The sequence below is a fragment of the Pan troglodytes genome, chromosome 18 (assembly GCF_028858775.2).
Source record: "Pan troglodytes isolate AG18354 chromosome 18, NHGRI_mPanTro3-v2.0_pri, whole genome shotgun sequence".
NCBI classification, from domain to species: domain Eukaryota; kingdom Metazoa; phylum Chordata; class Mammalia; order Primates; family Hominidae; genus Pan; species Pan troglodytes.
Window position 1 is genome coordinate 18,614,013 of NC_072416.2, and position 27,935 is coordinate 18,641,947.

Genomic DNA, 27,935 nt, shown 5'->3' on the forward strand with positions numbered 1-27,935 from the left:
AACCCTTTGTGCCTCAGTTTCCCCACCTGTGAAATTGCTATTTTCTTTTTTCTGTTTATGGCTCTTTTTCTTTTTTTCTTCTTTGTTTTTCTTTTTTTTTTCGAGATGGAATCTTGCTCTGCCACCCAGGCTGGCATGCAATGGCGCAATCTCAGCTCGCTGCAACCTCCGCCTCCCAGTTCAAGCAATTTTCCTGCCTCAGCCTCCCAGGTAGCTGGAATTGCAGTCATGCGCCACCATGCCTGGCTTTTGTATTTTTAAAGTAGAGATGGGGTTTCACCATGTTGGTCCGACTTGTTTCAAACTCTCAGGTGATCCACCTACCTCAGCCTCCCAAAGTGCTGGGATTACAGGTGTGAGCCACTGCGCCCCGGTAGTTCTATTTCTAGTTTTTTGAGAAATCATCATGCTATTTTCCATAGCGACTATACTAATTTATATTTCCCCCAACAGCGAAAGCACAGCTTTCACTTCAGTCATGTCCTTGCAAACAAACCTACAATGACTCACTGCTGCTTCAAGAATCAAATCTACAGTCTTCCTAAGACATTCAAGGCTGGTGTCATGTGGGCCTTAAATACAGATGTGTACAACACCTGGGTGGGATTGCAGGCGTGATCCACCGTGCCTGGCCTGTTTATGGCTATTTCCAGTTCTATTTCTAGTTTCCACCTTGTGCCAAACACATTCTAAGTGCTTGTATATATTCACTCAATCCTCATAATGTCCACCAAGGTAGATATTATTGTTCTCCTCTTTTGAGAGAAGAAGACACAGATACAGAGAAGCTCAGTGGCTTGACCAAGGTCTCAAGGCTAGTGGTGGGTCCATAATTTGAACCCAAGTCCTCTGACCTCAGAGTCTGTGCTCCTAATGGATCTGTCCTCACTGAATTGTGACGACATGGCACATCAAAGTGTGTGGGTGGCGGGGCACGGCGGCTCACACCTGTAATCCCAGCACTTTGGGAGGCTGAGATGGGCAGATCACGAGATCAGGAGATCGAGACCATCCTGGCTAACATGGTGAAACCCTGTATGTACTAAAAATACAAAAAATTAGCCGGCTGTGGTGGCGGGCGCTTGTAGTCCCAGGTACTCAGGAGGCTGAGGCAGAAGAATGGTGTGAACCTGGGAGGCAGAGCTTGCAGTGAGCCGAGATCGTGCCACTGCACTCCAGCCTGGGCGACAGAGCAAGACTCTGTCTCAAAAAAAAAAAAAAAAAAAAAAAAAAAAAAGTGTGTGGGCTTGTCACAGAGTAAGCCCTTGGCATGGAGTAGCACCCTTCGTGGAGGGTGGAGGAGTTGAGATTCCAGGTTGTGAGCCCAGTGAGCCCCTGACCCAGGTGGGAACTGGCCCCTGGGGCCCCAGCATGGCTGTCTTGCACAGTAAGCCCTTCCATGAAACAGCATCCTTTTACATGATCAGAACCTGTTATGGTCATGCAGGCATTAGAGTGCCGGGTTCTTGTCCCAACCTCACTACTTTTAAGCTCTGTGACCCCAGGCAAGCCCCAGGCCTCCAATTCCAACTCTGTGAAATGATGTTATCAGGAGTGTGACTCAGGACTAAAATGAGTATTTACTCTTTGCTCTATGCCTGCCACTGTTTCAACAACTTTGTGCATATAATTCAATCCTTGCAAGGTAGGTAGGTGCTATTACTCCCGCCTTACAGATGAGGAAACTGAGGCACAGAAGATAAGTTGCCTAAGATCCTACAGCTAGTAAGTGGCGGGGCGGGGGTGGGGGTGTGGGGTGGGGGACCTGGATTTGAGCCCAGGCAGTCTGTCACCTGTGTATACTCTTACCCACCAAGCAACGCTGCCTCTCTAGTGCTGGAAATTATTGCCTACCACAAGCCCTTCAGACACCCTCAGGGTCAGAGGGGTTTATAAATCCAGAACACCTTAGGTTTTTGTTTTTTTTTTTTTTGAGACGGAGTCTCACTCTGTCACCCAGGCTGGAGTGCAGTGGCACAATCTCGGCTCACTGAAACCTCTGCCTCCCGGGTTCAAGCGATTCTCCTGTCTCAGTGTCTTAGCCTCCTACGTAAGTGGGATTACAGGCGCCTGCCGCCACACCCAGCTAATTTTTGTATTTTTAGTAGAGACGGGGCTTCACCATATTGGTCAGACTGGTCTTGAACTCCTGACCTCAGGTGATCCACCCGCCTCGGCCTCCCATAGTGCTAGGATTACAGGCATGAGCCACCACGCCCAGCCACTTTGTTTTTTTTAAAGGCATATACCTATACACCTATGTTCATAGTGGCATTATTCAAAACGGCCAAGAGGTGGAAACAGCCTGGGTATCTACTGGAAGATAAATGGATAAGCAAAATGTGGTCTATCCATGTAGTGGAAAATTATTCGGCCTTAAAAAGGTAGAGAATCTGACACATGCTACGATGTGGATGACCCTTGAAGACATCATGCTGTGTGAAATAAGCCGGTCACGAAAGGACAGATCCTATGATTCTGCTTCTATGAAGTGTCTAGAGTAGTCACACTCAGAGAGACAGAAAGGAGAATGCTGGTGGCTGGGCGCTGGGGGAGGGGGACACGGAGAGTTAGGGTTTCATGGGTACAGAGTTGTAGTTTTGTTGTGTAACAGTGTGAATGTACCTAACACTACAGAAGCTATACACTGAAAAATGGGTGAGATGGGCCCGGTGTGGCTGCTCACACCTGTAATCCCAGCACTTTGGGAGGCCTACGCAAGTTCGACTGTAGCCTGGGCAACATGGTGAAACCCTGTCTCTACAAAAAATAAAAAGATGAGCTGGCTGTGGTGGCTCACACCTGTAACCCCAGCTACTCGGGAGGCTGAGATGGGAGGAATGCTTGAGCCTGGGAGGTGGAGGTTGCAGTGAGCCTTAACCTCACCACTGCACTCTAGCCTGAATGACAGAGCCAGACCCTGTCTCCAAAAAAAAAAAAAAAAAAGGTTGAGATAGTAAATTTTATGTGTACCTTTCCACACAACTTTTTGTTGTTGAGACGAAGCCCAGGCTGGAGTGCAGTGGTGCAATATTGGCTCACTGCAACCTTCGCCTCCCTGGCTCAAGCGTTCTTCCCACCTCAGCCTCCCAAGTAACTAGGACTACAGGTGCATGCCACCATACCTGGCTAATACTGTTGTCCATAGAGATAGGGTCTTGCTATGTTGCCCAGACTAGTCTCGAACTCCTGGACTCAAGCAATCCTCCTCTCTCAGCCTCCTGAAGTGCTGGGATTACAGGCATGAGCCACTGTGCCCAGTCCACACTTGACATTTACCAAAAAAAATAAAAAATCCTATATTACTTATAGTCCCAGTGAGTGGTGAGGTTACCACCCAATATCAAACAGTATTTTCATAGCAAAATAAATACTGAGCAAGAGCAATAAAGGCTATCAGTAGCCCTGTGTCAGTTGAGGTTGGGTTTTGCCACCAAGTAAATATAGAAGACTAACTGCTAATTTAGGGGGGAAAACCTTGGTATTCAGAGACTGCTTGGAATTGCAGATAAGAGACGTGGTTATTAATGTAACAGAGTGATAATCCTATCGGGGGAGGCATTTCCTGAAGGCCCTTGGGGAGGGCATGGCCATCCCCTCCTCTCCCACCTGCAGGTCCCAGCCATGGTGGGACGGCCATACCTTAGGTCCTCGCCTCGGTCAGCACACTTGTACTGCAGCTGGCCGGGCAGGCTGGCCACCAAGGCTTTGAGCTGCACCGTCTCCAGGGCTGCCCAGATAGCCTCGTCTGAGTGCTCCTGCAGCAGGTCGAGGTTCATCCGCAGAGAGCCAGGGAACAGGATGGGGTCCTGGCGGGGAGGGGTGGTGGGTCAGAGCCGGGTCCCACCATGCCTCCCATCTTTGCCCACCCCCTCCACCAGCCTCACCTGGGGGATGATGCTGATCCTGGAGCGCAGTGTGTGCAGCCCCACGTGGGCAATGGGGACCCCGTCGATCCAGATCCCACCCTCAGCTGCCTCCTGGAGCCGCAGCAGCCCACTGGCCAGGGAGGACTTCCCTGCCCCGGTCCTGCCAACGATGCCCACCTGCCCGGGGTTGGGAGGAAAGGCCTGCTCTGACCAGAGGGTTTGTGGGCATTTATTGGGGAGATCTTTCTGCTGTACCCGAGATCTGTCTATCCATCCCTCATTGTGTAAAGGTCCACCTTCCATCTCTCTTTCCATCTGTCTACCTTTCTATATATCCACCCATCAATCCATCCAGTCTTCCATCTGTGTTCTTCTCTATCTTTCCCTTATCCTGATCTCTCTCTCCCATCTTTCTCCCCACCCTTCCTTTAGTTCCTCCATCTTTCCTCATCCTTCTATTTACACCTCTCCATCATCTCTCATCCTTTTTTTTAACCCCATCCCATCCGTCTGTCCGTCCATCCATCCCTTATCCTTTTTTCCACCCCATCCTGCCATCCATCCATCCATCATCCATCCTCAATCCCATCCCTCCATCTCTCTTCCACCCCATTCCATTCATCCATCCATTCATCTCTCCATCTTTCGTTTCTTCTTCCCTATTCATCCATCAATTCACTAATCCTTTCATTCATTTTTTCTCCCATCCATCCATCCAGTCCATCTTTCCCTCATCCATCCTTCCATTCATCCTCCATCTTATCCATGTGTCCATTCTGTTATCCATCTCCCATTCTGTTATCCACCCTCCATCCTTATCTCTCTTGCTACTATTGCATCCTCAGTGTCTGACACATGGTGTGGGTTCAACATTATTTGTTTAATTAATGATGGAAACATGTGGGTCACCCCACTGTACGCCAAGTACCTGTTTAGGCACCGGAAGTATAGAAATTAAAGAGTCCTTGCTCCAGTGTGCCCACCATCCGGTCTAGGAAACAGTGCAATTGAGTAAATGTAATACAGTGTGATGAACAATGCTTTATTTATTTATTTATTTTTGAGATAAAGTCTTGCTCTATCGCCCAGGCTGGAGTGCAGTGGTGCGATCTCAGCTCACTGCAACCTCCACCTCCCAGGTTCAAGCAATTCTCCTGCCTCAGCCTCCCTAGTAGCTGGGACTACAGGTGCCTGTCACCACGCTCGGCTAATTTTTGTATTTTTAGTAGACACGGCATTTCACCATGTTGGCCAGGCTGGTCTCAAACTTCTGGCCTCAAGTGATCTGCCCACCTTGGCCTCCTAAAGTGCTGGGATTACAGGTATAAGCCACAGCACCCAGCCAACAATGCTGTTTATTATCAAGGTCTGGACCTCTGGCAATTAAGGGAAGCAAGGCAGTGCTGCTCATGCTGCCTGGGATTTGACAGAGGTAATAAGAGAAGACCTCATGGAGGAACGGATACTTGCATGGAAGCTTGAAGGATCAATAGGAGTTCAAGGAAGGGGAACACTCCAGGTAAACCACACCAAGTGGGTTTCCAAAACTAGAAGCTCACGGAGCTCACAGCACCATGTGCCCCCCTGGCCGAGAGGCAGCTGCTCCACAATGTTGGCTAAGCCCTGGCAGAGCAATGAATGAGAGGCGGAGGTGGGCAGGGCCTGGGTTGGGTAGAGCCTTGAATGCCAAGCTCAGGAATTCACACTTTACCCCAAGGGAAGCTGGAACTAGTAGAAGGTTTTGAGCAGGGGAATGACATGCAGTGTCATTCATGCTGATAAAGGTCACAGGATGGCTGGGCATGGTGGTTCATGCCTGTAGTCCCAGCACTTTGGGAGGCCGAGGGGGGTGATTGAGGTCAGAAGTTTGATAGCAGCCTGGCCAAACCCTGGTGAAACCCTGTCTCTACTAAAAATACAAAAATTAGCCGGGTGTGGTGGCGGGTGCCTGTAATCCCAGCTACTCCGGAGGCTGAGGCAGGAGAATCACTTGAATCTGGGAGGCGGAGGTTGCAGTGATCTAAGGTCACACCACTGCACTCCAGCCTGGGCAACAGAGTGAGACTCTGTCTCAAAAAAAAAAAAAAAAAAAAAAAATCACAGGAGAGCAGATTGGAGCTGGTGAGACAGGATCCACTGCTTATTAGGGGACAAGGAGAGGACAGGGAGGAAGCCTCTGTCGGTTCAGAGGGAGGGAGGAAAGGGATTCAGTGAAGGGGCCTGATGAGGCATCTGTAAAATGGGATAGTACTAGCACTTCACTTATGGGGTTGTTGTGAGAGTGAAAATGGAAATAATAAAAGCATTAGTAAACATTTCTGGAGCACCTTCTAGGAGCTAAGCATGTTCTATGTATTAACTCAAACTTCACAACAACTCAGAGATCAGTATTACCAGTCCCAATTTACAGATGGGAAAACTGTGACTGAGCTATGAAGTGCTTTTCCCAGCGTCTCCCAGCTGAAAGCAAATATCCCATTTGTGCAAACTGGAAAATGTACCTGGAGCATTGAACACACTGCCCAGCACATATTGGGTGCTGGGTTAATGTTAAAGGAAGAAGGAAGTCACAGAGTTGCTTCCTCATCTGGGGACACCAAGGTGGATGAGGAAGTCACCAGATGGAAGCAGGTTTGGGGAAGGTGAGGAGTTCATTTTAGGGGGTAATGGGTCTGAAAGCTAGGGGACCTGAGGTGGGGACATTGTGGAGGTAGCTGGTGCCCAGGGTTTAGGGCCTTGCCCCTGGAGTCCTTTGGCCTAAACTCCATGAAGAAGACATTGTGAGAGAACCACTCACCTTCTCTCCTGCGTGGATCTTGAAGGACACGCCCTGCACAGCCAGCGGGAGCTCAGGTCGGTATCTTAGCCCGAAGTCCCGGAACTCGATCTGCCCGCCATGAGGCCAGGGGGGCTGAGCTGCACATGTGGGCAGCCTCCAGGAAGCCTGGAGCAGGAGGGGAAACTGAGTCAGAGGAGCCTTCCTCTAAGACTTCACACAAGATGGCCCACCTCTCTCAGCTTCAGTTTTCTCTTCTGCAAAATGGACGTATTTATTGCTGTTTTACAGGGTTGTTATGGAAATTCAACAAGAGAGGGCATGGACTATGTCAATGCTAAAAACAGATGGTGGTGGCTACTTTTAGTCTATTTTATTGTTATTATTAGCCACTGTTCATTATAAAATAATCTCTTTTTCTATAGTGGGAGCAGACATTTCTCTTTGTCTTTGTGAAAGGACATGACTGTGCAGTGGGAAGACCAATATTGCCCTTGCTATTCCCGTGACCTTGAACAGATCATTCTACCCCCTTGAGTCTTGGTTTTCCAATCTGGGAAATAGGGCTAATAAGAGCAGTGGACATGTATTGAGTGTTTGCAATGGACCAGACACTCTATTAAATCATTTCTTTGCAGGATCTCATTTGATCCTCCCAGTAAACTCAACGCTGTTATGTTACTGTTACATTAGTGCTATGCTGCTGTTCTTATCCTTTCTTCCACCCAATCCCATCCATCCATTCATCCATCCATCTCTTATCCTTTTTCCACCCCATCCCACCCACCCATCCATCCATCCATCCATCCATCCATCCATCTCCAATCCCATCCCTCCATCTCTCATTCTTCCATCCCATTCCATCCATTCATCTGTCCATCTCTCACCATTTCTTCTACCCTATTCATCAACTAATTAATTCTTCCTTGTTCTGTTACTGTAATGTTACTGTTATGTTGCTAACACATTATATCATGTTGCTGTTCTGTTACCGTTGTGTTGCTATGTTGCTGTTCTGTCCTTATAATGCTACTGTTATGTTGCTGGAATTTTGCCATCATGTTACTATAATGTTGCTGTTTTCTTACTGTTACATTGCCATGTTGCTATTCCGTTACTATAATTTCAGTTATTTTGCTGGAATGTTGCCATCATGTTACTATAATGTTGCTGTTTTGTTACTGTTACATTGTTATGTTGCTACTCTGTTACTCTGTTACAGTCGTGTTGCTGGGATGTTGCTGTCATGTTATGATGTTGCTGTTGTGTTACTATTGCATTGCTATGTTGCTGTTTTGTTTCTATCATGTTACTAAAATGTTGCTATTATGTTACTGTTACATTGCTATGTTGTGGTTGTATTGCTGGAATGTTGCCATCATGTTACTATAATGTCTCTATTATGTGACTATTACACTGCTATGTTGCTATTCTGGTACTGCAATATTGTGGTTATGTTGCTGTTACATTACTGTTACATTGCTGTTGCATTACTCTCATGTTCTGGAATATTGCCATTGTGTTGCTGTTGCCATTATGTTACTATCATGTTGCAGCTATGTTGCTGTTGCAATGCTGTTCCTCGTGGTTCCCTGCACTCCCATGGGTGACCTGCTTTCCTCAAGCTCAGAAGCAAAGGAACCAAGATTTGGCCTGGCTCCAAACCTTATCCTCCTAACCACTGCTGCCACCCTCTCTGTGACTCTGACCTATAGTGGTGGGGGTTGAGTGAGGGGAGAAGAGGGTATAAACTCCAAAGCCTGTAGCAGATGTCAACAGGGACCCATTGCCCCCCCCCCCACAATATGTCCTTGCTGGGACCCCCTCCCCACCTCCTGCCATCACCTCCTTGGGCGTCCAGGCATAGTCCTGCATCCGCTCCACTGACACGATGCTGTTCTCTAGGTCTGTCCAGTTGCGAACAACCCACTGCAGTGTCTGGGTCACCTGGTGCAAGAAAGCCTCTCTGGCTGGGTTTGGCAAGGCCACTTGAGGGCTTGCAACAGCCCCCCTGGTTTCCCAACCTTTTCTGGGAGGCCAGACCCAGGGGAGTAAAGAGGGGAGGCAGGAATGGGACAGTCTGAGGACCTGGGCCCAGGGGATTGGGATTTGGATACAACCAACAGGTCCCTCTCTTCCTTCAGTAGAATCAGAGCATGCAGAGCAAAAAGAAGCCCTCAGACATCAGCTTGTACAAACCAGCTTGATGCAGGTGAGTAGACAGGATCAGAGAGGGTGTGTGGCCCTCCCAAGGACACCCAGCAGGACCCAGGCCCACTGATTCCATTCTGACAGCTTTCTCGCAGCGACTGGGTGGCCACCAATTTCCCATGACACTTAGAACCACTCCAAGCTCCTCCCTATGAGCCATTAGCAGCTCTAGCCCTGCCATCCCATCCCCAACCTTGTCTCCCAGCACCCCTGCCTTCACCCACCCTCTCCAGCCACACCCGTCTTCTTGCTGTTCCTCTAACACACCAGGGATGAACCTTCAACTCCCAGGCCTTTTCTTCCTGCTGTTAACCTCACTTCCTCCTAAGTCACCTCCTCAGAGAGGCCTTTCTGGATGCAGTAGGAAAGTGCCCTCACTGCCACCCAACATGCTCCAGCCTCTTACTTCATCCTTAAGCTTAGCAGCCTTGACTGTAAAATGGGGATAATAACAGTGCTTCTCTGATGGGGTTGTGGGCCGTATTAAGTGAGTTAATATTTATAAAATTCTTGTGCACAGTGGCTCATGCCTATAATCCCAGCTTTTTGGAAGTCTAAGCAGGAAGATTGTTTGAACCCAGGAATTGAAGGCTGCAGTGAGCTGTGATCACACCACTGCACTCCAGTCTGGGCGAAAGAGTGAGACCTTGTCTCAAAACAAAACAGCTGGGCATGGTGGCTCACACCTATAATCTCAGCATTTTGGGAGGCTGGGGCAGGCAGACCACTTGAACCTAGAGTTTGAGACCAGGTTGGGCAACATGGCAAAACTGTTTCTAGCAAAAAAAAAAAAAAAAAAAAAAAAAAAAAAATTAGCCAGGCATGGTGGTGCATGCTTGTAGTCCCAGCTAATTGGGAAAGTGAGGTGGGAGAATCCCTTGAGCCTGGAGATGGAGGCTGAAGTGAGCCAAGATCATGCCACTGCACTCAAGCCTAGGCAACAAAATGAGATCCTGTCTCAAACAGCAACAACAACAAACCAAAACGAACAAAAACGTATAAAGCTCTTAGACTAATGCCTCCTCCATAACAAATGCTTATGAATGTATATATATATATATTTTTTCATAGATGTCATGAACTGACATTACATACTGTTAATAGTTAACAAAAATTAGCCAGGCATAGTGGCTCACGCCTGTAATTCCAGCAACTTGGGAGGCTGAGGCATAAGAATCGCTTGAACCCAGGAGGCAGAGTTCGCAGTGAGCCGAGATTGCACCACTGCACTCCAGCCTGAGTAAAAGAGAGAGACTCTGTCTTCAAAGCAAAACAAAAGTTAACAATGCACTAGAAATGTCCTCCAGAGGATATGCTTTGTCTCAACTAGTCTTTATAACATCAGAAGTAGTGGGATTTCTGGCCTGTTTTTCCAAGGAGCACACTGACACTCCACAAGGAAAGACTCTTGCCCAAGGTTGCAAGTTCACCTCAGCTGAGTCTGGCTCTTGTAGAACTGCATGTCCCTCCTTGGTGGAGGGACTCCACACACCATGGTGGTTTGGACACAGGGTCTTCAAAGGTCCCACTAGCAGGGGTCCGACAGTCTCTGCCTCTGTCTGTCCCTCAAGCCCAGTTTGGGGATGTGGGGAGTACCTGGAGGGCAGCAGAGACAGAGAAGCCCACGAGGCCAGCACTGAGGTGGGCTTTGCTCAGCACAGCACACGTGGCAGCTGCAAACACCAGGCCATTCCCCAGGAGCTCCACATTGGCCGCAAGCCACCTGCAAAGGGAAGCGACAGCAGGGTGAGTGGTTACTCTCATCTGCAGGGAGATGCTTCTCTGGGCACAAGGACTGGTCATCACACCAGCTTTGTACACACAGGGGTCCCAGCAATGGCCTCCACATGCAACCCAGGCTCAGGGAGTAGAGGAAGATGACACCGTCCTGTCTCAACTAAGCCCACTTTAGGGTCTGGGGTACACTTGGTGTTCTGAAGAGCTTCCCTGTGTGGCTGCTTTTCTGTCCCTGGAATTTGCCAAGCCATGTCCACCTGCCATTCCCCTGGCCTGAACCGTGGCCTCCATGGTTTGGCTCTGTGTCCCCACCCAAATCTCATCTCGAATTGTAATCCCCACATGTGGAGGGAGGGATCTGGTGGGAGGTGACTGGATCATGGGGGCAGTTTTCCCCATATTGTTCTCGAGATAGTGAGTTCTCACAAGATCATATGGCGTAAAAGGATGCAGCAGTTCCCACCTCATGCTCTCCCTCTCCTGCTGCCATGTAAGACGTGCCTTGCTTCCCTTTCCACCATGATTGTAAGTTTCCTGAGGCCTCCCCAGCCACGTGGAACTGAGTCAATTAAACCTTCCTTTCTTTATAAATTACCCAGTCTCAGGTAGTTCTTTTTAGCAGTGTGAAGATGGACTAATACACAGCCCCAGCTGGCTGGGGACCTGAGATGAAAGGAAAAAGGACTTCACATGTATTGAGCACCTAGTGTGTACTTGACCCTCTCCACACTCTGGTACCAGACTGCTTGGATTCAAATCCTGGCTCTGCCAGCATTAGCTGTGAGATCCTGGACAAGTTTCCAAACCTCACTGTGCCTAGGATTTATCATCTATAGAACAGTTTCTTCCTGGTGAAGCTGTTAGCAGAATTAAATAAATTAATCTACATAGATTGCTCAGAACAGTGCCAGGCATGCAGTAAGCATGTTACAGGTCTTACCTATGAGTGTCTGTATTTAATCCTCATATCCACTCCATGAGCACGATCCCAGTTTGACAAATGAGGCTCAGAGAGGTTATGTAACTTGCCTGAAATCAACCAGCTGGTAAGTGGCAGAGCTGGGATTTGAACCTGTGTCTATTTGTGCTTAAAGCTTGTGTTCTTGTTCTTGCTTAGTACCTAAAGATGGCTGAGGATGCTTATATGGCTGCTTTATCACCAAGGCAAAAGAGGTTGATCCAGTTGCCTGGCAACAGAAGCTTCTTCCTGTACCCCCCGCCCACCTGCTGTTGAGAATCTCTCGGTCATGTTCCATCTGCCCACGGTGAGAACCGATAGACTGCCTGTGGGATCTAGCCTCAACTATGTCCCTGACTCTCTGGGTGACCTCTCTACCATACAATATGACCTCAGGTCTCACCCTCTAAGGATATGGATGAATTGCAAGGTCTTCTCTGCCCTGGCTCTTCCTACCTGTCAGCCACCAGTCGCGGGAAACTGATCCTCTGGCTTTCATCTACGCGAGCATTGTTCTGAGCCACAAAGGGGGCCTGGGTTCGGAATGCCCGGACCACTGTGCTGCCCTGGAACGTCTCAGCCATGTGGGAGCAGACAGACGAGTAGCTGGCTGACTCCAAGCGTCTCAGCTGGCATGAGCTAACCACATACAGGCTCTGAGAAGGATGGATGGGAGAGGGGAGAGGAGAAGCCACAGACATAGAGAGGTAGTTTCCAGAAGCACAGAGAGCCCCAAGTACAGGATTCCAGACCAGGATCTGTTAACAGCTTACTGTGTGACCTTGGGCTAGTTGCTTGCCCTCTCTGGGTTCTCATTTCCTTGCAGAATCAGAGTTCTATGGTTTTTTTGAAAATCACCTGGGGAGCTTCAAAAACCTCTAATGCCCCACCCCAGAATGACTGAATCGGAATCTCTGGAAATGTCACCTTGACTTTGGTGCTGTTTAAATAGCCTTCCAGATGATTCTAAGGGACAGCCAGGGTTGAGAAACCACCAATTTAGTTTAAGTGTCTCACTTCCCAGCACTGAGGCCGACTACTTCATTTAGGGCTGGTCATTGGGAGAACAAAACTGTAAGGGGCAATGAAGGCAGTTGGCCAAGTCAGTTTCACTCATGTAACCCAAGGGTTACATGCCAGGTGATGTGCAGAAAATATTCGTTATTTGGTTTGCAGCTGCAGGTTGGGTGCAGCTGGCAGACAGGCAGGCAGGGAGGAACTGAATTTGCTGAACACCCAACTGTATGTGCCAGGCTTTTCACACAGTGTCTCATTCATTGCAGAGTGAGCATTCGCGTCATTCATCAGTTAGTGGTGAGAACATCCAAGGCTCGGGGGATTCAGCAGCTGTCCTGAGTGCCACAGTAAGTGATAGAGCCTGGATTTAAACCCATCTTTGCTTGACTCTAAAGCTTGAGACAGAAACAGCCCATCCTCGGAGTCAAGTGAACTTAGAGAAGACCTAGGACATTTGTCGGGGACAGTGGTAGCCATGGGTTTTGTTGTTTGTTTTTTGAGATGGAGTCTCACTCTGTCACCCAGGCTGGAGTGCAGTGGTGCAATCTCAGCTCGCTGCAACCTCTGCCTCCCGGGCTCAAGCAATCCTCCCGCCTCATCCTCCCAAGAAGCTGGGATTACAAGCATGCGCCACCACACTGGCTAAATTTTTGTATTTTTAGTAGACGGAGTTTCACCATGTTGACCAGGCTGGTCTCGAACTCCTGACCTCAAGTGATCTGCCCACCTCAGCCTCCCAAAGTGCTGTGATTAGATGTGTGAGCCACCATGCCTAGCCCTAGCCATGGTTTTTATCTGACTACCATGTTTTCTACTTCTGGTTTCCTGTGGGAAAGGGCTGGGTTGGGGTGCTGTCAATCATGGGACCTGATCAGAGAGGTGGTCACATGATGCAGCCTAGTGTATCAGAATCTACTATCCATTCAGTTACTGTGACGAGTTCAGAGATGGACACATGATCCACAAAGGGCCAATCAGAACCTTCCCTGGGATTAATATATGACTACTGAGCTGAAGAAACGTTTTTTGCATGTTGAGTTGCTAAGGTGAGATGATATGATAGCTAGTGGCCATCAGACCTGCCCTGGAAAGACAGCGTGTACAAAATTAGACCAGAGGTAAGCCAGTGGTTCCTAAACATTTGTGTACATCAGAATTACTTGGAGGGTTAATTAAAACCTAGATTCATGGGCCGACCCACATAGTATCTGAGGCAGTAGTCCTGGGCTGGGACCTAAGAATGTACATTGCTAACTAGTCCCCAGGTGATACTACTGCTGGTCCTGGGGCCACACTTTGAGAAGCACTGAGTGAAGATATGGAGAGAGTCACTGTGTCCTGATGACAACTGGGCCCATGCCCCCGAGGAAATATAAGCCATTAAATTCTATTCTTTTGGTTAAGCTAATTTTAGTTGGTCGCTGGTCCCAGCAATTGAAAGAATCTAGCTTAATATAATAGCCTTTGAGAACTTGCAATGCCTTTTTGGCTTCCAGATAATTGGAGAGGAAGAAATTACAGCAGGATAAAAACATTACGCGTGAAAGGCTCTGGCCCTTAATATTTAACTGTGCCGTGAGGCACAGTGGCTCATGCCCTGTAATCCCAGAACTTTGGGAGGCCAAGGTGGGAGGATCACTTGGGGCCCGGAATTCGAGACCAGCCTGGTCAACACAGGAAGACACTTGTCCTACAAAAATAAATTTAAAAATTAGCCAGTCATGGTGGCACGTGCCTGTAGTCCCAGCTACTTGAGAGGCTGAGGTAGGAGGATCACTTGAGCCCAGGAGTTCAAGGCTGCAGGGAGCTATGATCATCTATTGCACTTCAGCCTTGGCAGGAGAGCAAGATTCTGTCTCTCTAAAAAAAAGAACTTTGATGTGAACATTTAGAGACAGACACGAGTGGAGATACCAGAAACACTGTAGTGTCCCTGTCCCTGGGAATTCTAGGAACAGCCCCTAGATGTCCAGCTGGGTGAAACCTCATATATGGAGTCTTCCCCAGAGACAGGGGACTGGCTGAGTTGACCTCAGCTGGTCCCAGAAGCCTCCCTGACCTCTCCGTACCTGAAACCCAGCGTAGAGGAGAAACAGTGGCAGGATGGCCACAATGGCCAGTGGGGTAGCCACTGCCACCACCAGGCTGACCTCCAGGAGTCCAAAGGCATACATCAGCAGGGACCGGAGTTTGTCTGGAATATCCACATCAACCGTGTCTGTCTCCTTGGAGAAGCGGTTTAGCAGGTTGCCAATGGGTGTCCGCTCAAAGAAGCTGATGGGAGATCGCACCACATCCCACAGGAGCCTCTGGAAGAGCAACCTGGATGCCCGGACCCCACCTAGGAGCACCGCAGCCATGGAGGCAAACAGCCCAATGGCTGGGGAGGGAGAGGAGGTAAGAGCATGAAGGCTGGAGACCCTCAGGAGCGGCCCATAGGGCCTTGCGCAGGTCTCTCCCGCCACCCTATGGTGGACATCTTATGGCTTGGCCATCCTGATTATTATATTTTTTTGAGACAGGGTCTCACTCTGTCACCCATGTTGAAGTACAGTAGCATGATGATGGCTCACTGCAGCCTTGACCTCCTGCACTCAAGCGATCCTCCCGCCTCACCCTCCGAGTAGCTGGGACCACAGGTGTACGCCACCATGCTGGCTAATTTGGCGTATTTTTTGTAGAAATGGGATCTTGCTATGCTGTCCAGGCTGGTCTCGAACTCCTGGGATCAAGTGATCTGCCTGCCTTGGCCTCCCAAAGTGCTGAGATTACAGGCATGAGCCGCTGCACCTGTACCCTGCTTGTTTCTTGATGTAATGGGTTGAAGAGTGTCCCCCCAAATTCATTTGGGATGGGTCCTAAATTCAGTGACTGCCATTTATATAAGAATACTAGAGGATACTCAGAGACACAGCAGGAGATATGAAGATGGCGACACAGATGGGAGGGTGTATCTACAAGCCAAGGAATGCCAGCGACTGCCGGCGACCACCAGAAACCAGGAGAGAAGCCTGGGGCGTATTCTCCATCAGAACCTCCACAAGGGGCCGGGCACAGTGGCTCATGCCTGTAATCCCAGCACTTTGGGAGGCCAAGGCGGGTGGATCACCTGAGGTCAGGAGTTCGAGACCAGCCTGAGCAACACGGTGAAACCCTACTAAACCCTACTCTCTATTAAAAATACAAAAATTAGCTGGGCGTGGTGGCGGGCACCTGTAGTCCTAGCTACTCAGGAGGCTGAGTCAGGAGAAACACTGGAACCCAGGAGGCAGAGGTTGCAGTGAGCCATAAGCCGAGATCGTGCTACTGCACTCCAGACTGGTTGACAGAGCAAGACTCCGTCTCAGAAAAAATAAACAAACAAAAAAACCCCAAAAAAACCTCCACAAAGAGTTAACACTGCTGACACCTTGATTTTAGACTTTAGGCCTCAGAACTGTGACAGAACAAATTTCAATTGTGCTGGGCTCCCAAGTTGTGGCAATTTGTTTGGCAGTAGCCCTGTGAGAGAAATGTACATCCTTCCTCCCAGTGCTAATCTGTATGCCTGGGGTGGGGCTAACTTCTCCTCTGGGGTGGGGCAAATTCACCCATGGCCAATCCAAACCACTGCAGTTGGTTCAGGGATGAACACATAACCCAAGTCAGGCCAATGACAGGGAGACCTGGGACTTCACTAGAACTTTTGGAAAAGTGGTACTTGGTTGTTGGAGGTAGCCAAGCTGGAGCTGTGGAATATCATCTTACTGCCAGGGGGAGCAGCTAAGCTGGACAGGAAGCTGTCACAGAGGAGGGAAATAAAGCGATTTCTTGTTTGGACCCCTAAATCCAGCCATACCTGAAGCCAGAAATCTATGGATACTGGTCCCAAGAGCCAATCAATTCTCTTGTTGCTTAAACACTTTGAAATGGAGCTGAATTTGTTTATTTTCAGACGGAGTCCTGCTCTGTCACCCGGGCTGGAGTGCAGTGGTGCAATCTCTGCTCACTGCAAACTCCACCTCCCAGGTTCAAGCGATTCTCCTTCCTCAGCCTCCCAAGTAGCTGGGATTACAAACACTGACACCACGCCTGGCTAATTTTTGTATTTTTAGTAGAGACGGGGTTTTACCATTTTCGCCAGGCTGATCTTGAACTCCTGACCTCAAGTGATCCACCCGCCTCGGCCTCCCAAAGTGCTGGGATTACAGGCATGAGCCACCGTATCTGGCCTGGAGCTGAATTTTTTATTCTTTGTATTCGAGAGTCATAACCAATTTCTCTCTCTCAGCTCCCATCTCTCCATCTTTAGGGGAGAGTAAGACTTGCCCTTAGCTATCAAATGAGAGATGGAAGTGGAAGGATTTTGAAAGGGCTATTTGCCACCCAAATGAGGATTTGGGTTAATTCCAGGGCTCGGCTGACTCTGAGAATCCCTAATTTCCTCTTGGTTAAGTAACCATTCGCCTTGAGTATTCCACTGTACATGCAGTTGTGGTGAGTACGTGTACAGGTTCTTAGGACTAGAAGAGTCCTCAAGTTCAGGCCTGGCGCCCCCTATTTTACAGGGGAGGTCACAGGCTCACAGCATTTTGGTGATGTGGCCAATGTCACCCAGTGAATGAGGACGAATCACCATGAAAACGAGGCAACTGTCCTTTAAAGATGAAGCCAGGCCGGGCGTGGTGGCTCATGCCTGTGATCCCAACACTTTGGGAGGTTGAGGCGGAGGATTGCCTGAGCCCGGGAGTTTGAGACCAGCCTGGGCAACATGGCGAAACCCTGTCTCTATCAAAAACAAAAATTAGCCGGCATGGTGGCATGTGCATGTAGTCCCAGCTACTCGGGAGGCTGAGGTGGGAGGATTGCTTGAGCCCAGGAGGCAGAGGTTGCAGTGAGCCGAGTTCGTGCCACTGCATTCCAGCCTGGGTGACAAAGCCAGACCCAGTCTATATATATGTGTGTGTGTGTGTGTGTGTGTGTGTAAATAAGAAGCCAAACTCACATGTGCACTCCTGTTACTCCCTTCAGCCAGGCCACGTATTAAAAGGAGAAGAACCAGGGGTTGGGGACAGGGTGGGCGAGGCAGGAGAAGGGTGGGTGTGGTTGCAAAAGGGCAACATGAGAGCGCCTCGTGGTGAGGGGGTTGTTCAGTATCTCAACTGTCAACCATCGTGATGGATGCGAGAGACAGAACAGGGGATACAACTGCACAGAGGCAAACATGCGCACACCCACGTGCAAGCAAAACTGGGGAAATCACAATGAGATCCATAGGGCCGGGTGCGGGGGGCTCACACCTATAATCCCAACACTCTGGGAGGCCGAGGCGGGCAGATCATTTGAGGTCAGGAGTTCGAGACCAGCTTGGCCAACATGGTGAAACCCCATCTCTACTAAAAATACAAAAATTAACCAGGCTGCACACTTGTAATCCTAGCTTCCAGCTACTCAGGAAACTGAGGTAGGAGAACTGCTTGAACCTCGGAGATGGGGGTTGCAGTGAGCCGAGACGGCAGCACTGCACTCCAGCCCGGGCAACAGAGCAAGACTCTGTTTCAAAATAAATAAATAAATAAATAATTGAGATCCATGGATTGATGGGTGTCAGGATCCTTTGTGTGATACTTTACTATCAGTTTGCAAAATATCACCAATGGGAGAAACTGGGCAGACTGTTCAAGGTAGCTGGCTGCCTTATTTCCTAGAACTGCATGTGAATCTACAATTATTTCAAGAAGTCTTTCCATTTTTGACAAGGAGAAGAAGGAGTGATAGCGGTGATGCATTTGTTAGGGAGGGTCTGGCTCTGTCTGGAGGTTTGGGGGCAGGCACTGAAAGCCACCAGCAGGCAGGCCTTGCAGACACCTTCCGCTAGTGGGGAGGGACTGGGAGAGGTTCTGAAGCTTCCAGAAAAGGAGGGATGTGCCCTGTCCTCCCCGTTCCCTCCAGCCTCATCTTAAGGACACAGATCTTTGCCTGGACCCCAGACGTTTTGCACACTGTTCCAGGGGGACAGGGTGACCCAGGGAGGGGTGGGGCAAAGGAGCCCTGAGCACCCCTCGGTGGAGCTGGGAGGAGGGGGATGAGGAGGGCAGGTGAGGCGTACCTTGGAGACAGCCGAGGAGCCCGAAGATCCCGCCACGCAGGGCTGCCTGCGTCTGCTGCCCACCTACTGCAGGGTCGTCCGCCCACAGGCTCAGCCAGTAGCCCCGGCAGAAGGAGGCCACTTGCTGGCAGAGGAAGAGGAAGAGTGCGTAGAGGCAGAGGGGGGTGCCCACGGCACGCAGGTAGGCCAGGTGCACTGTGGCCTTCACCTGTAGCACACATGAGGGAGAGGGAGGCAGAGAGAGCCCCCAGCGGGAGGGGTGAGTTGAGGCAAGGCCAGGCGAGGCTCCCAGAAAACATGCCCATGGCAGATGGAACCACCACGCAGACCTCACCGGTTCTCCCGCCGTGCCTCCCACCAGGAGCACCATTTCCCCGACAGGCCTCAGCCAGCCTTAGAACCCCCATCTCCTATACAATCCCCAGGGAGCTAGTATTAATATTTTTTATTTTCTTTTTTTTTTTTTTGAGGACAGGGTCTTGCTTTGTCGCCCATGTCACCCAGGCTGGAGTACACTGGCATGATCATGACTCACTGCAGCCTTGAACTCCTAGGCTCAAGTAATCCCCCCGCCTCAGCCTCCCGAGTAGTCAGGACTATAGGTTTGTACCACCATGTTTTGTTAATTTTCATAGTTTTAAAGAGATGGAGTCTCGCTATGTTGTCCAGGCTAGTCTCAGACTCCTGGCCTCAAGCGATCCTCCCTCCTCGGCCTTCCAAAGTGCTTGGATTACAGGTGTGAGCCACCACACCCAGCTAGAAGGGTTTTCTTGAACACCCACCATAGGTCAGGCATGTGTCTCTCCTTATAACAACCTCCATTTCACAGATAAGGAAACTGAGGCACAGAGAGGTTCAGCCACTGGCTTAAGGTCCTGCTTCTACAAATCTGAAGTTCTCTGCACAGCTGCAGCCAGACGGGACTGTTGAAAACATTAATCTAATTATATCTTGTCGTTGGCCTGTCTATGGCTGTCTCTTGCTCTTAGAAGAAATCCCAGCCAGGAGAGGTGGCTCATACCTGTAAGCACTTTGGGAGGCCAAGGCGGGTGTGTCACCTGAGCTCAGGAGTTTGAGACCAGCCTGGACCAACGTAGTGAAACCCCATCTCTACTAAAAATACAAAAATTAGCCAGGTGTGGTGGCAGGCACCTGTAGTCCCAGCTACTCGAGAGGCTAAGGCAAGAGAATCGTTTGAAGCCAGGGGGTGGAGGTTGCAGTGAGCTGAGATTGCACCATTACACTCTTCTCTGGGCGACAAGAGCGAAACTCTGTCTCAAAAAAAAAAAAGAAAGAAAGAAAGAACGAAAGAAAGAAATTCCAAGCTTTTTATCTCGCCCCCACTCACTGCCCGCCAGCCTCATGGGACCCCTTTCTCTGGCACCCTAAGCTACTTCCCACCTCGGAGCCATTGCACCTGCTGCTCTGTCTGCCTGGAGCGCTCTTTCTCCTGCCCTTTGTATGATTGGTTCCTTCACACTTTCTTTGGGGAAGCTCAAATGTCACTTCTCAGAGCATCCTGTCCATACCAACCATGGTATGGTTTCTCAGTGTTCTCCATTTCATCATTCTTTCTTTTAAGAGGCAGGGTCTCACTCTGTCACCCAGGCTGGATTGCAGTGACGTGATCATAGCTCACTGCAGCCTCGAACTCCTGGCCTCAAGCAATCCTCCTGCCTCAGTCTCTGAAAGTGTTGGGATTACAGGCATGAGCCACTGCGCCTGATCATTCTTATTTTCTTTATAGCACTTATTGTTATTGGACATAGCTTACTTATTAGCATAATTATTTACTCTCCATCTATCCTCACTAGTGTCTAATCTCTACCAGACTTAGCCTGGCACATAGTGGGTATTGTGTACATGTTTGCTGGATGGTCGAGAGGGTAGGTGGGTTAATAAATGAGCGGGTGGGTAGGTAGGTAGGTGTGTGAATGAGTGGATGAATGGATGGAAAGATCAATGAATGGATGAACAGCTGAACAGACAGATGCATAGGTGAGGGAATGGTTGGATGTATTGTTAGGTGGGATGGATGGATGGGTAAGTGAATGGGATGGATAAATGAGTAGGTGGGTGAGTGGATGGGTTGGAGAGATAAATGAGTGGGTGGGATGGATGGATAAATGAGTGGGTGGGATGGATAAATGAGTTGGTGGGAGGGATGGATAAATGAGTAGGTGGGATGGATGGATAAATGAATGGGTGGGTGGGTGGGATGGATAAATGAGTGGTTGGATGGGTGAGATGGATAAATGAGTGGGTGGGATGGATAAATGAGGGGGTGGGATGGATGGATAAATGAGTGGGTGGGATGGATAAATGAGGGGGTGGGATGGATGGATAAATGAGTGGGTGGGATGGATAAATGAGGGGGTGGGATGGATGGATAAATGAGTGGGTGGGATGGATAAATGAGGGGGTGGGATGGATAAATGAGTGGGTGGGATGGATAAATGAGGGGGTGGGATGGATAAATGAGTGGGTAGGATGGATAAATGGGTGGGTGGGATGGATGGATAAATGGGTGGATGGGATGGATAAATCAGTGGGTAGGTGAATGGATGGGATGGATAAAGGAGTGGGTGGGATGGATAGGTGGGTGGGTGGATGAGCATCTAGGTGGATGATGGAACGGGTAAGTAGGTGGGTGGAGATACATAGCAGTATAGAAGATGAGAAACAGTGTAAGCTTCAGACTCAGACTGGCCTAGATTTGAGTCCCAGATTTGAGTCCCAGGTTGTGTCCCAGGCTAGCTATGAAAACGCAAACAAGTCTCTTAACTCTTTAAGACTTCGGTTTCTTGGCTGGGCACAGTGGCTCACACCTGTAACCCCAGCACTTTGGGAGGCAGAGGCCAGAGGATCACTTGAGCCCAGGAGTTCCAGACCAACCTGGGCAACATGGCAAAACCCATCTCTACTGAAAATACAAACATTAGCTGGGCATGGTGGCACACGCCTGTAGTCCCAGCTACTTGAGAGACTGAGGTAGGAGGATTGCTTGAGCCCAGGAGGTCGAGGCTGCAGTGAGCTATGATTACATCACTGCGGTCCAGCCTGGGTGAGTGAGCGAGCCACTTTCTCAGAATCAAAATAAAATAAATTTTAAAAGAATTCAGTTTCTTTATGTCTGAAATAGAGCTATCATATCTATTTTTTAGGGTGGTTGTGAGGATTAAGAAAATGAACATCTAGAATGCTACTGGCACATAGTAGGTGCTCAAGAAAGGTGAGTATCACTGCCAAGTGCTACATTTGGTGGGAGGACTTGGGCCCCTGGAGGTGGCAGCGGTGGGTGGGGAGGGGTGGGTGAAGCTGGTGGTTACCCTGCCGTATTGGATGCTGTCCTTTCCTGCTGGCCATCCTGCCCTGTCAGGGTCATCCAGAGGAACCTCTGTCTGGGCTTCTGAAGTGGTACGGTCCTTCTCAGGGACTGACTTGATGGACCTGTCATTTAGAGGAAATGAAGACAAAGTCAGTGTCTCTCCCAATGGTGGGGTGTATGTGCCTAACCCTCAGGCCCACTGACAGCCACTGAGCTCTGGGTACACTCTGTACTCATTCATTCATTCATTCATCTAACAGAATACTGACCAGATATCACACTTCCCTTCTTCCCATGTGGTACCCAGCTAAATGCCATCTATTACCCCAGGGTCAAGCAAGCCCATTCTTCTGATGCCATTTCACAGGATGAACTTAACTTGCCGACCATTGGAACTCTGTTCTCAGAATTTTCTTTTTTTTTTTTTTTTGAGTTGGGGTCTTGCTACATTGCCCAGGTTGGTCTCAAACTCCTGAGCTCAAGCAATCCACCTGCCTCAGCCTCCCAAAGTGCTGGGATTACGGGCATGAGCCGCCACACCCAGCCTGTTCTCAGAATTTTTATTTTGGCTTAAGCTTTCTTGCAATTGTTTTGCTCCTACTGTATACCATCAGATTTGTCAGTCCAACTGGCAGAATATAAATTATGCACAATTCAGATGCTAAAGACTCTTTGAATGTTTTATCTGTGGATGAGTGGGCTGACTTAACCTCTGTGCCTCAGTTTCCTCAGCTGTAAAAATAGGAATATTATCTATCTATCCATCCATCCATTTATCCATTCATCTACATACCTGTATATCTACATATACATGTCTACCTACCTTCTATTAAATTAAGGTTAGCCCAAAGCTGCCTCCTTACACATTTTAAGTTTGGCCTAAAGGTTTTCCCTGTACATAGTGAACTGTAACCTAATTGGACTCAAACAGACTGCAACCTACTCCTGTGTCAATCACTGAGTTTCAGCCAATCAAAGGCAACCAACTGTTCAAACCATGTTCCAATAAAGCAAACGCTGAGCTGTAACCAATCCAGCTGTTTCTGTACCTCACTTCTGTTTCCTGTCCTTCACCTTCCTTTTTCTGTCTGTTAATCTTTGACCCCGTGGCTGTACCAGAGCCTCTCTGGATGTATTCTGGTTCAGGGACTGCCCAATGTGCGGATCATTCTTTGCTTAGTTAACCTCTGTTAGCCAGGTGCAGTGGCTCACGCGTGTAATCCTGGCACTTTGGGAGGCTGAGGCAGGTGGAACACCTGAGGTCAGGAGTTTGAGACCATCCTGGACAACATGGCAAAACCCTGTCTCTACTAAAAATACAAAAATTAGCCAGGCCTGGTCACATGTGTCTGTAGTCCCAGCTACTCAAGAGACTGAGGCATGAGAATCGCTTGAACCTGGGAGACGGGGATTGCAGTGAGCCGAGATTGTGCCATTGCACTCCAGCCTGGGCGACAGAGCAAGATTCTATCTCAACCCCCCCCGCCAACAAAAACAAAAAACCTCAGACACATTAAATTTGCTAGAGGTTAATTTGGCACAGTCTCGGCTCACTGCAACCTCCGCCTCCGAGGTTCAAGCGATTCTCGTGCCTCAGCCTCTCGAGTAGCTGGGACTACAGGCACATGCCACCACGCCAGCTTTTTTTTTTAAATTTACTTATTTTTTATTTTTAGTAGAGACGGGTTCACCATGTTGGCCAGGCTGGTCTCGAACTCCTGACCTCTAGTGATCCACCCGCTTCAGCTTCCCAAAGTGCTGGGATTATAGGTGTAAGCCTTAATCCCAGCCTTAATGTGTCTACTGGTTTTCTTTTAACATGATTACCTATCCATCTGATCTTACTTCAGATTCTTGTGCGCTGTGAAGGTGGTGGGATTTCTCAGTGTGTGTGTGATTGAGAAGTGCCCTCAGGGTGGCTAGCTGGGATGGGGGTCAGCCCCAGTGGTCCCCGGGGACTGAGTCCCCTCAAGATCGCTGCCGCCCACCACCCCTGTATAGCAGGCACTTAAGCTCAGGCCATCTGGTATCAGTGGCCTGTTGTTCTGCTTCCCAAGACCCTTCTCATTAAGAGGGGAGAGTATCAGGCAGCAGGTCCTTCTGCTGCAGACAGCTCCACAGTGAGCCCAGCTGTGTCCTGGCTGGCTGGAGGGAGCTGAGAAAAGAGGGGACCGGAGGCCTCCTCCTGGCCCCTTGCCCAGCGTCAAGTGATGCTGTGCATACAGACCCAAGCCCTGTGCATAGCCAGCCTGTCAAAGCATAAGTGGCCGGGCCTGGCATGGTGGTTTACAGCTATGGGGAGGAACCAGTCCTGCCCTACTGCAGCATTCAGACAACTCCAGCAAGCTGGCCTCGGCCCACTTGAAGACATCCATCAATTGGAAGGCATATTGTTCATTCCATGAACTGGCCTTATGGGGGCCTAATCATCTTGGCTAACTGGACCAATTTTGGTAAATTATCCCTCAGCAGGGCACCATGGGGGAACTTCAGCAGGTTCTCTATCCATAATGGTTTTGGTTGCCCACCTAACTGCCCGAGATGCGGGTGGTCCCTTCAGCTACTTCAGCTTCAGCCTGTGCCCTTCTGAGTGTGGCGCCATGGTGGACTCACCTCTCGCGTCTAAGCTCGGGCCTCCTGCCTGCAGAGGTGCCTCTGGGGTCCTTGGTGCTGGTCCCAGGTTCTGTTTCTGCAAGGTCAAGAGAGTCCTGTCACACAACACGGCCCAGATACCCACTTTGACACCCACTGACTATGTGGCCTTAACCGCTCTGACCATCCATTTCCCCTGATCTGGCTCCTGCCACGTCTCCAGCAACCTCTCTCAACACCCCAATCTGAGTTCTTCCAGGAACATCTTTCAGGCATTCACTCACTCATTCATTTCTTCAATCAGTGATAACTGAGCACCTACTATGAACTTGAGGTTGGAAAAACAGCATTTAACACTGTACAAAGTCAAGTTACCTCTGTTTCCCCCAACAGCCTTGCTCAAGCAGTTCCTTGTGTCTGGAATGCTCTTTTCTGGCTAACTCTCACCTACCCTCAGGTACCATCTCCCCTAGGAAGGACACCTCCCCACCACTATCCCCCAGGTGTGGCCAGTAACTGAAAGCAAATCTGTAGTAGTTTAACCACAGACCTGTAAGCAACAAATAACTGCTACTGTAAGCTGCTAAGATTTGGGGGGCTATTTGTTACACAGCATCATCACAGCAAAAGCTGACCAATACAAACAGGCAAGTTCTATCTTCAAGCTTCAGGACTGTGACATTGTGAATCAACACTTAAGGTTTTAACCAGGGTGGGCCAGTGCTAAGCAGATGTTCTCAGAAGAAGCAAAGCCTGAGATTGAGAGAGACCTGGATGTGAATCCTTGCTTTGTCATGAAAGGATAGTATAGAGTGTAGCGATTAAAAAACACATTCTCTGGAATCAAGTTGCTTGGGTTCAAATCCCAGTGCTGCCACTTACAAGCCATGTAACCTGGGACTAGTTCCTTAACTTCTGGGCCTCAGTTTCCTCATCTGTGAAATGGAAATGATTCTAGTACCAGCCTCACAGGGGCATTATGTTGATTAAATGAGCTAACCTCTGTGATGTGCTGTTAGTTGCTACTTTTCAGTCATTGTGGGTGAGCTTGGCTTGGCAACTTTACTTCCAGAACCTTGCCATGTATCCAGCACACTGTTTTTTTGGATTATTAGAAACCCTAGCTAGCATGGTGTAGCTTTCTAGGCATCAGAGTCCTTCTTGGGCTGTCTCCATAGCAACTCCAAGCATAGACTCTGGAGCTGGACATACTCAAGTTCTAATCTTGTGACCTTGGGCAAGTGATTTAACTCTCTTTGCCTCAGTTTGCTCATCTGTAAAATGACAGCAATAACTTCACATGCCGCTGGGGGTACTGTGAGAATCAAATGAAATAGTGTATTTTTTACAGAAGCACTTAGCACAGCCCCTGGCTCATAGATGGTGTTATTGGCTATTCTCGGAGAAAGGTGACCTATTAAGAGAGCTGTCTGCTTCCAGGCCTAGGCCTGCAGACAGGGTGTGACCAGAGCACTCCATTCATGCCAGTAGGACCCTTTGAGCCTTTTCCCCCAAGGGTGGCAGGAGCCAGGCATGGAGAATCAGCAAAGCCCACCTAGTACCTCCTTCTCCTGTATCTCCTGGCTGTCTGGCTTGATCCAGAAGACACATGAGGGCCCCCTTCCTCTGCAGAAGCTCCTGGTAGGAACCCATCTCTGCGATGGCCCCATTTGCCAGCACTATGATCCAATCAGCCTGGGGCAGGATGTGGAGTGCGTGCGTCACGAGAATCCGTGTCTGGGCAGGGAAGGGGTAGAAGTTACACACATGTGGCCGGGTGCAGTGGCTCATGCCTGTAATCCCAACACTTTGGGAAGCCAAAGCATGTGGATCACTTGAGGCCAGAAGTTCGAGACCAGCCTGGCTGACACGGCTAAGCCCTGTCTCTACTAAAAATACAAAAATTAGCCGGGCGTGGTGGCGGGCACCTGTAGTCCCAGCTACTTGGGAGGCTGAGGCAGGAGAATGGCGTGAACCCGGGAGCCGGAGCTTCCAGTGAGCAGAGATCACACCACTGCCCTCCAGACTGAAAGGCAGAGCGAGACTCCATCTCAAAAAAAAAAAAAAAAAAAGAAAAAAGTTACACACATGTGCTTGGCCAGCCTCCTGAGCTGGGGGTTGGGGTGGGGGTATTGTCCCTGGACTCAGAGTGGGGACAGCTCCCCTTCTTGTGCTCCTGCCGCCTTTCTTGTAAACAGCATATCCAAATAGAGAAACAGAGGGGACTCCCTTAGCCTGTGTCTCAAAACAAGAAGACAAGGAGTACATCTGACCCTGGCCAATCATCCAAGGCAAAGCTGTAGTAGTTAAATCACAGATCCATAAGGAAGAAACACCTGCTGTTGTAAGCTGCTGGGATCTGGGGCTTGTTTGTTACATAGCATTGTCACAGCAAAAGCTGACCAATACAAAGAGGAAATTGGACTCAAGTGGAAGGGGGAGGTGAGATAAACTTGGGTTAGGACTGGATGCTAAGTGCTTCCTCTGCCTTTGCCCTGTACTGTCTGACACATGTTCCCAAACTTACTGTTCCCTGGAGTAGCCCACCAGGCCCAATGACCTGGTTGAAGACATGCTGGCCAACGTGGGCATCCAGGGCCGCCAGGGGGTCATCCAGCAGGTACACAGCTGCCTTTCTGTATACAGCCCGGGCCAGGCTCAGCCGCTGCTTCTGGCCTCCGGAGAGATTCATGCCCTGTGGCCACAAAAGGAACAGTGGCCTGAGTCAGCATCTACAGGGTGAAACTGGGGTGCCCAGGCTGCGGCAGGTCAGGGCACACCTGCCCATCAGGGTGAGGTACAGCTCAACATGCCTATTCCCTGGGGACAGGCCCAGCTTCCAAGGCACTCGCTCTCGAGCCAACAATGCCTCCATCCTTACCCGACCTCACTTCTCCACTTCCCAAGCACGCTTCCTGGAGGAGTTACCTACACTTCCCAATCCACTCTGTCTCCTCCTGCTCACTCTCTGTATCCCTTTGAGTCCAACTCCTGTTTCCCTTTCTCCATTGAGACCACCATCCATTTCCCTATTCCCTCATCCAGTGGCAGCTTTTCAGTCCTACTTTTTTATTTTAATTTTAATTGTTTTCTTTTAGTTTTTATTGATATGTAATAGTTGTAACTATTTGAGGGGCACAAGTGGTATTTCGATACCTGTAGGGCAGTGGTCCCCAGCCTTTTTTGCACCAGGGACCAGTTTTGTAGAAGACAATTTTTCCATGGACCTGGGGGCAGGGGGATGGTTTCAGGATGATTCAAGCACATTATGTTTATTGTGCACTTCTAATATTATTATTACTGTTGTTGTTGTTGTTATTATTGAGATGGAGTTTTGCTCTTGTCACCCAGGCTGGAGT

The 27,935-nt window shown here is 49.3% G+C and overlaps 1 protein-coding gene and 1 long non-coding RNA gene across 35 annotated transcripts in view; one reads left to right on the forward strand and one right to left on the reverse strand.

Moving 5' to 3' along the window:
• The window catches only part of LOC742522 (ATP-binding cassette sub-family C member 6), a 73,098-nt gene that overhangs the window by 1,422 nt on the left and 43,741 nt on the right, over positions 1–27,935 (reverse strand). For 3 of the 8 annotated variants that reach the window (XM_054668953.2, XM_054668948.2, XM_054668949.2), the window contains 12 exons: positions 27,104–27,271; positions 26,139–26,313; positions 24,598–24,673; positions 21,986–22,106; positions 18,657–18,864; positions 14,638–14,948; positions 12,008–12,207; positions 10,453–10,579; positions 8,491–8,592; positions 6,667–6,813; positions 3,888–4,046; positions 3,643–3,809 (listed from right to left, as the gene is read on the reverse strand). In XM_054668953.2, coding sequence (XP_054524928.1) covers positions 3,643–3,809; positions 3,888–4,046; positions 6,667–6,813; positions 8,491–8,592; positions 10,453–10,579; positions 12,008–12,207; positions 14,638–14,948; positions 18,657–18,864; positions 21,986–22,106; positions 24,598–24,673; positions 26,139–26,313; positions 27,104–27,271 — 1,961 coding nt within the window. Of the gene's footprint in view, positions 1–3,161; positions 3,268–3,642; positions 3,810–3,887; positions 4,047–4,738; positions 4,861–6,666; positions 6,814–8,490; positions 8,593–10,452; positions 10,580–12,007; positions 12,208–14,637; positions 14,949–18,656; positions 18,865–21,985; positions 22,107–24,597; positions 24,674–26,138; positions 26,314–27,103; positions 27,272–27,935 lie in introns of those variants that run through there. The other 5 variants (XM_054668951.2, XM_054668950.2, XM_054668952.2 and 2 more) reach the window with 5 other exon arrangements.
• Positions 21,229–27,935, forward strand: part of LOC112207782 (uncharacterized) — a 50,966-nt gene continuing 44,259 nt past the window's right edge. For 8 of the 27 annotated variants that reach the window (XR_008539947.2, XR_008539942.2, XR_008539959.2 and 5 more), the window contains exon 1: positions 21,231–21,888. This is a non-coding gene — a long non-coding RNA (uncharacterized LOC112207782). Of the gene's footprint in view, positions 21,889–27,935 lie in introns of all 27 variants that reach the window. The other 19 variants (XR_008539946.2, XR_008539945.2, XR_008539948.2 and 16 more) reach the window with 6 other exon arrangements.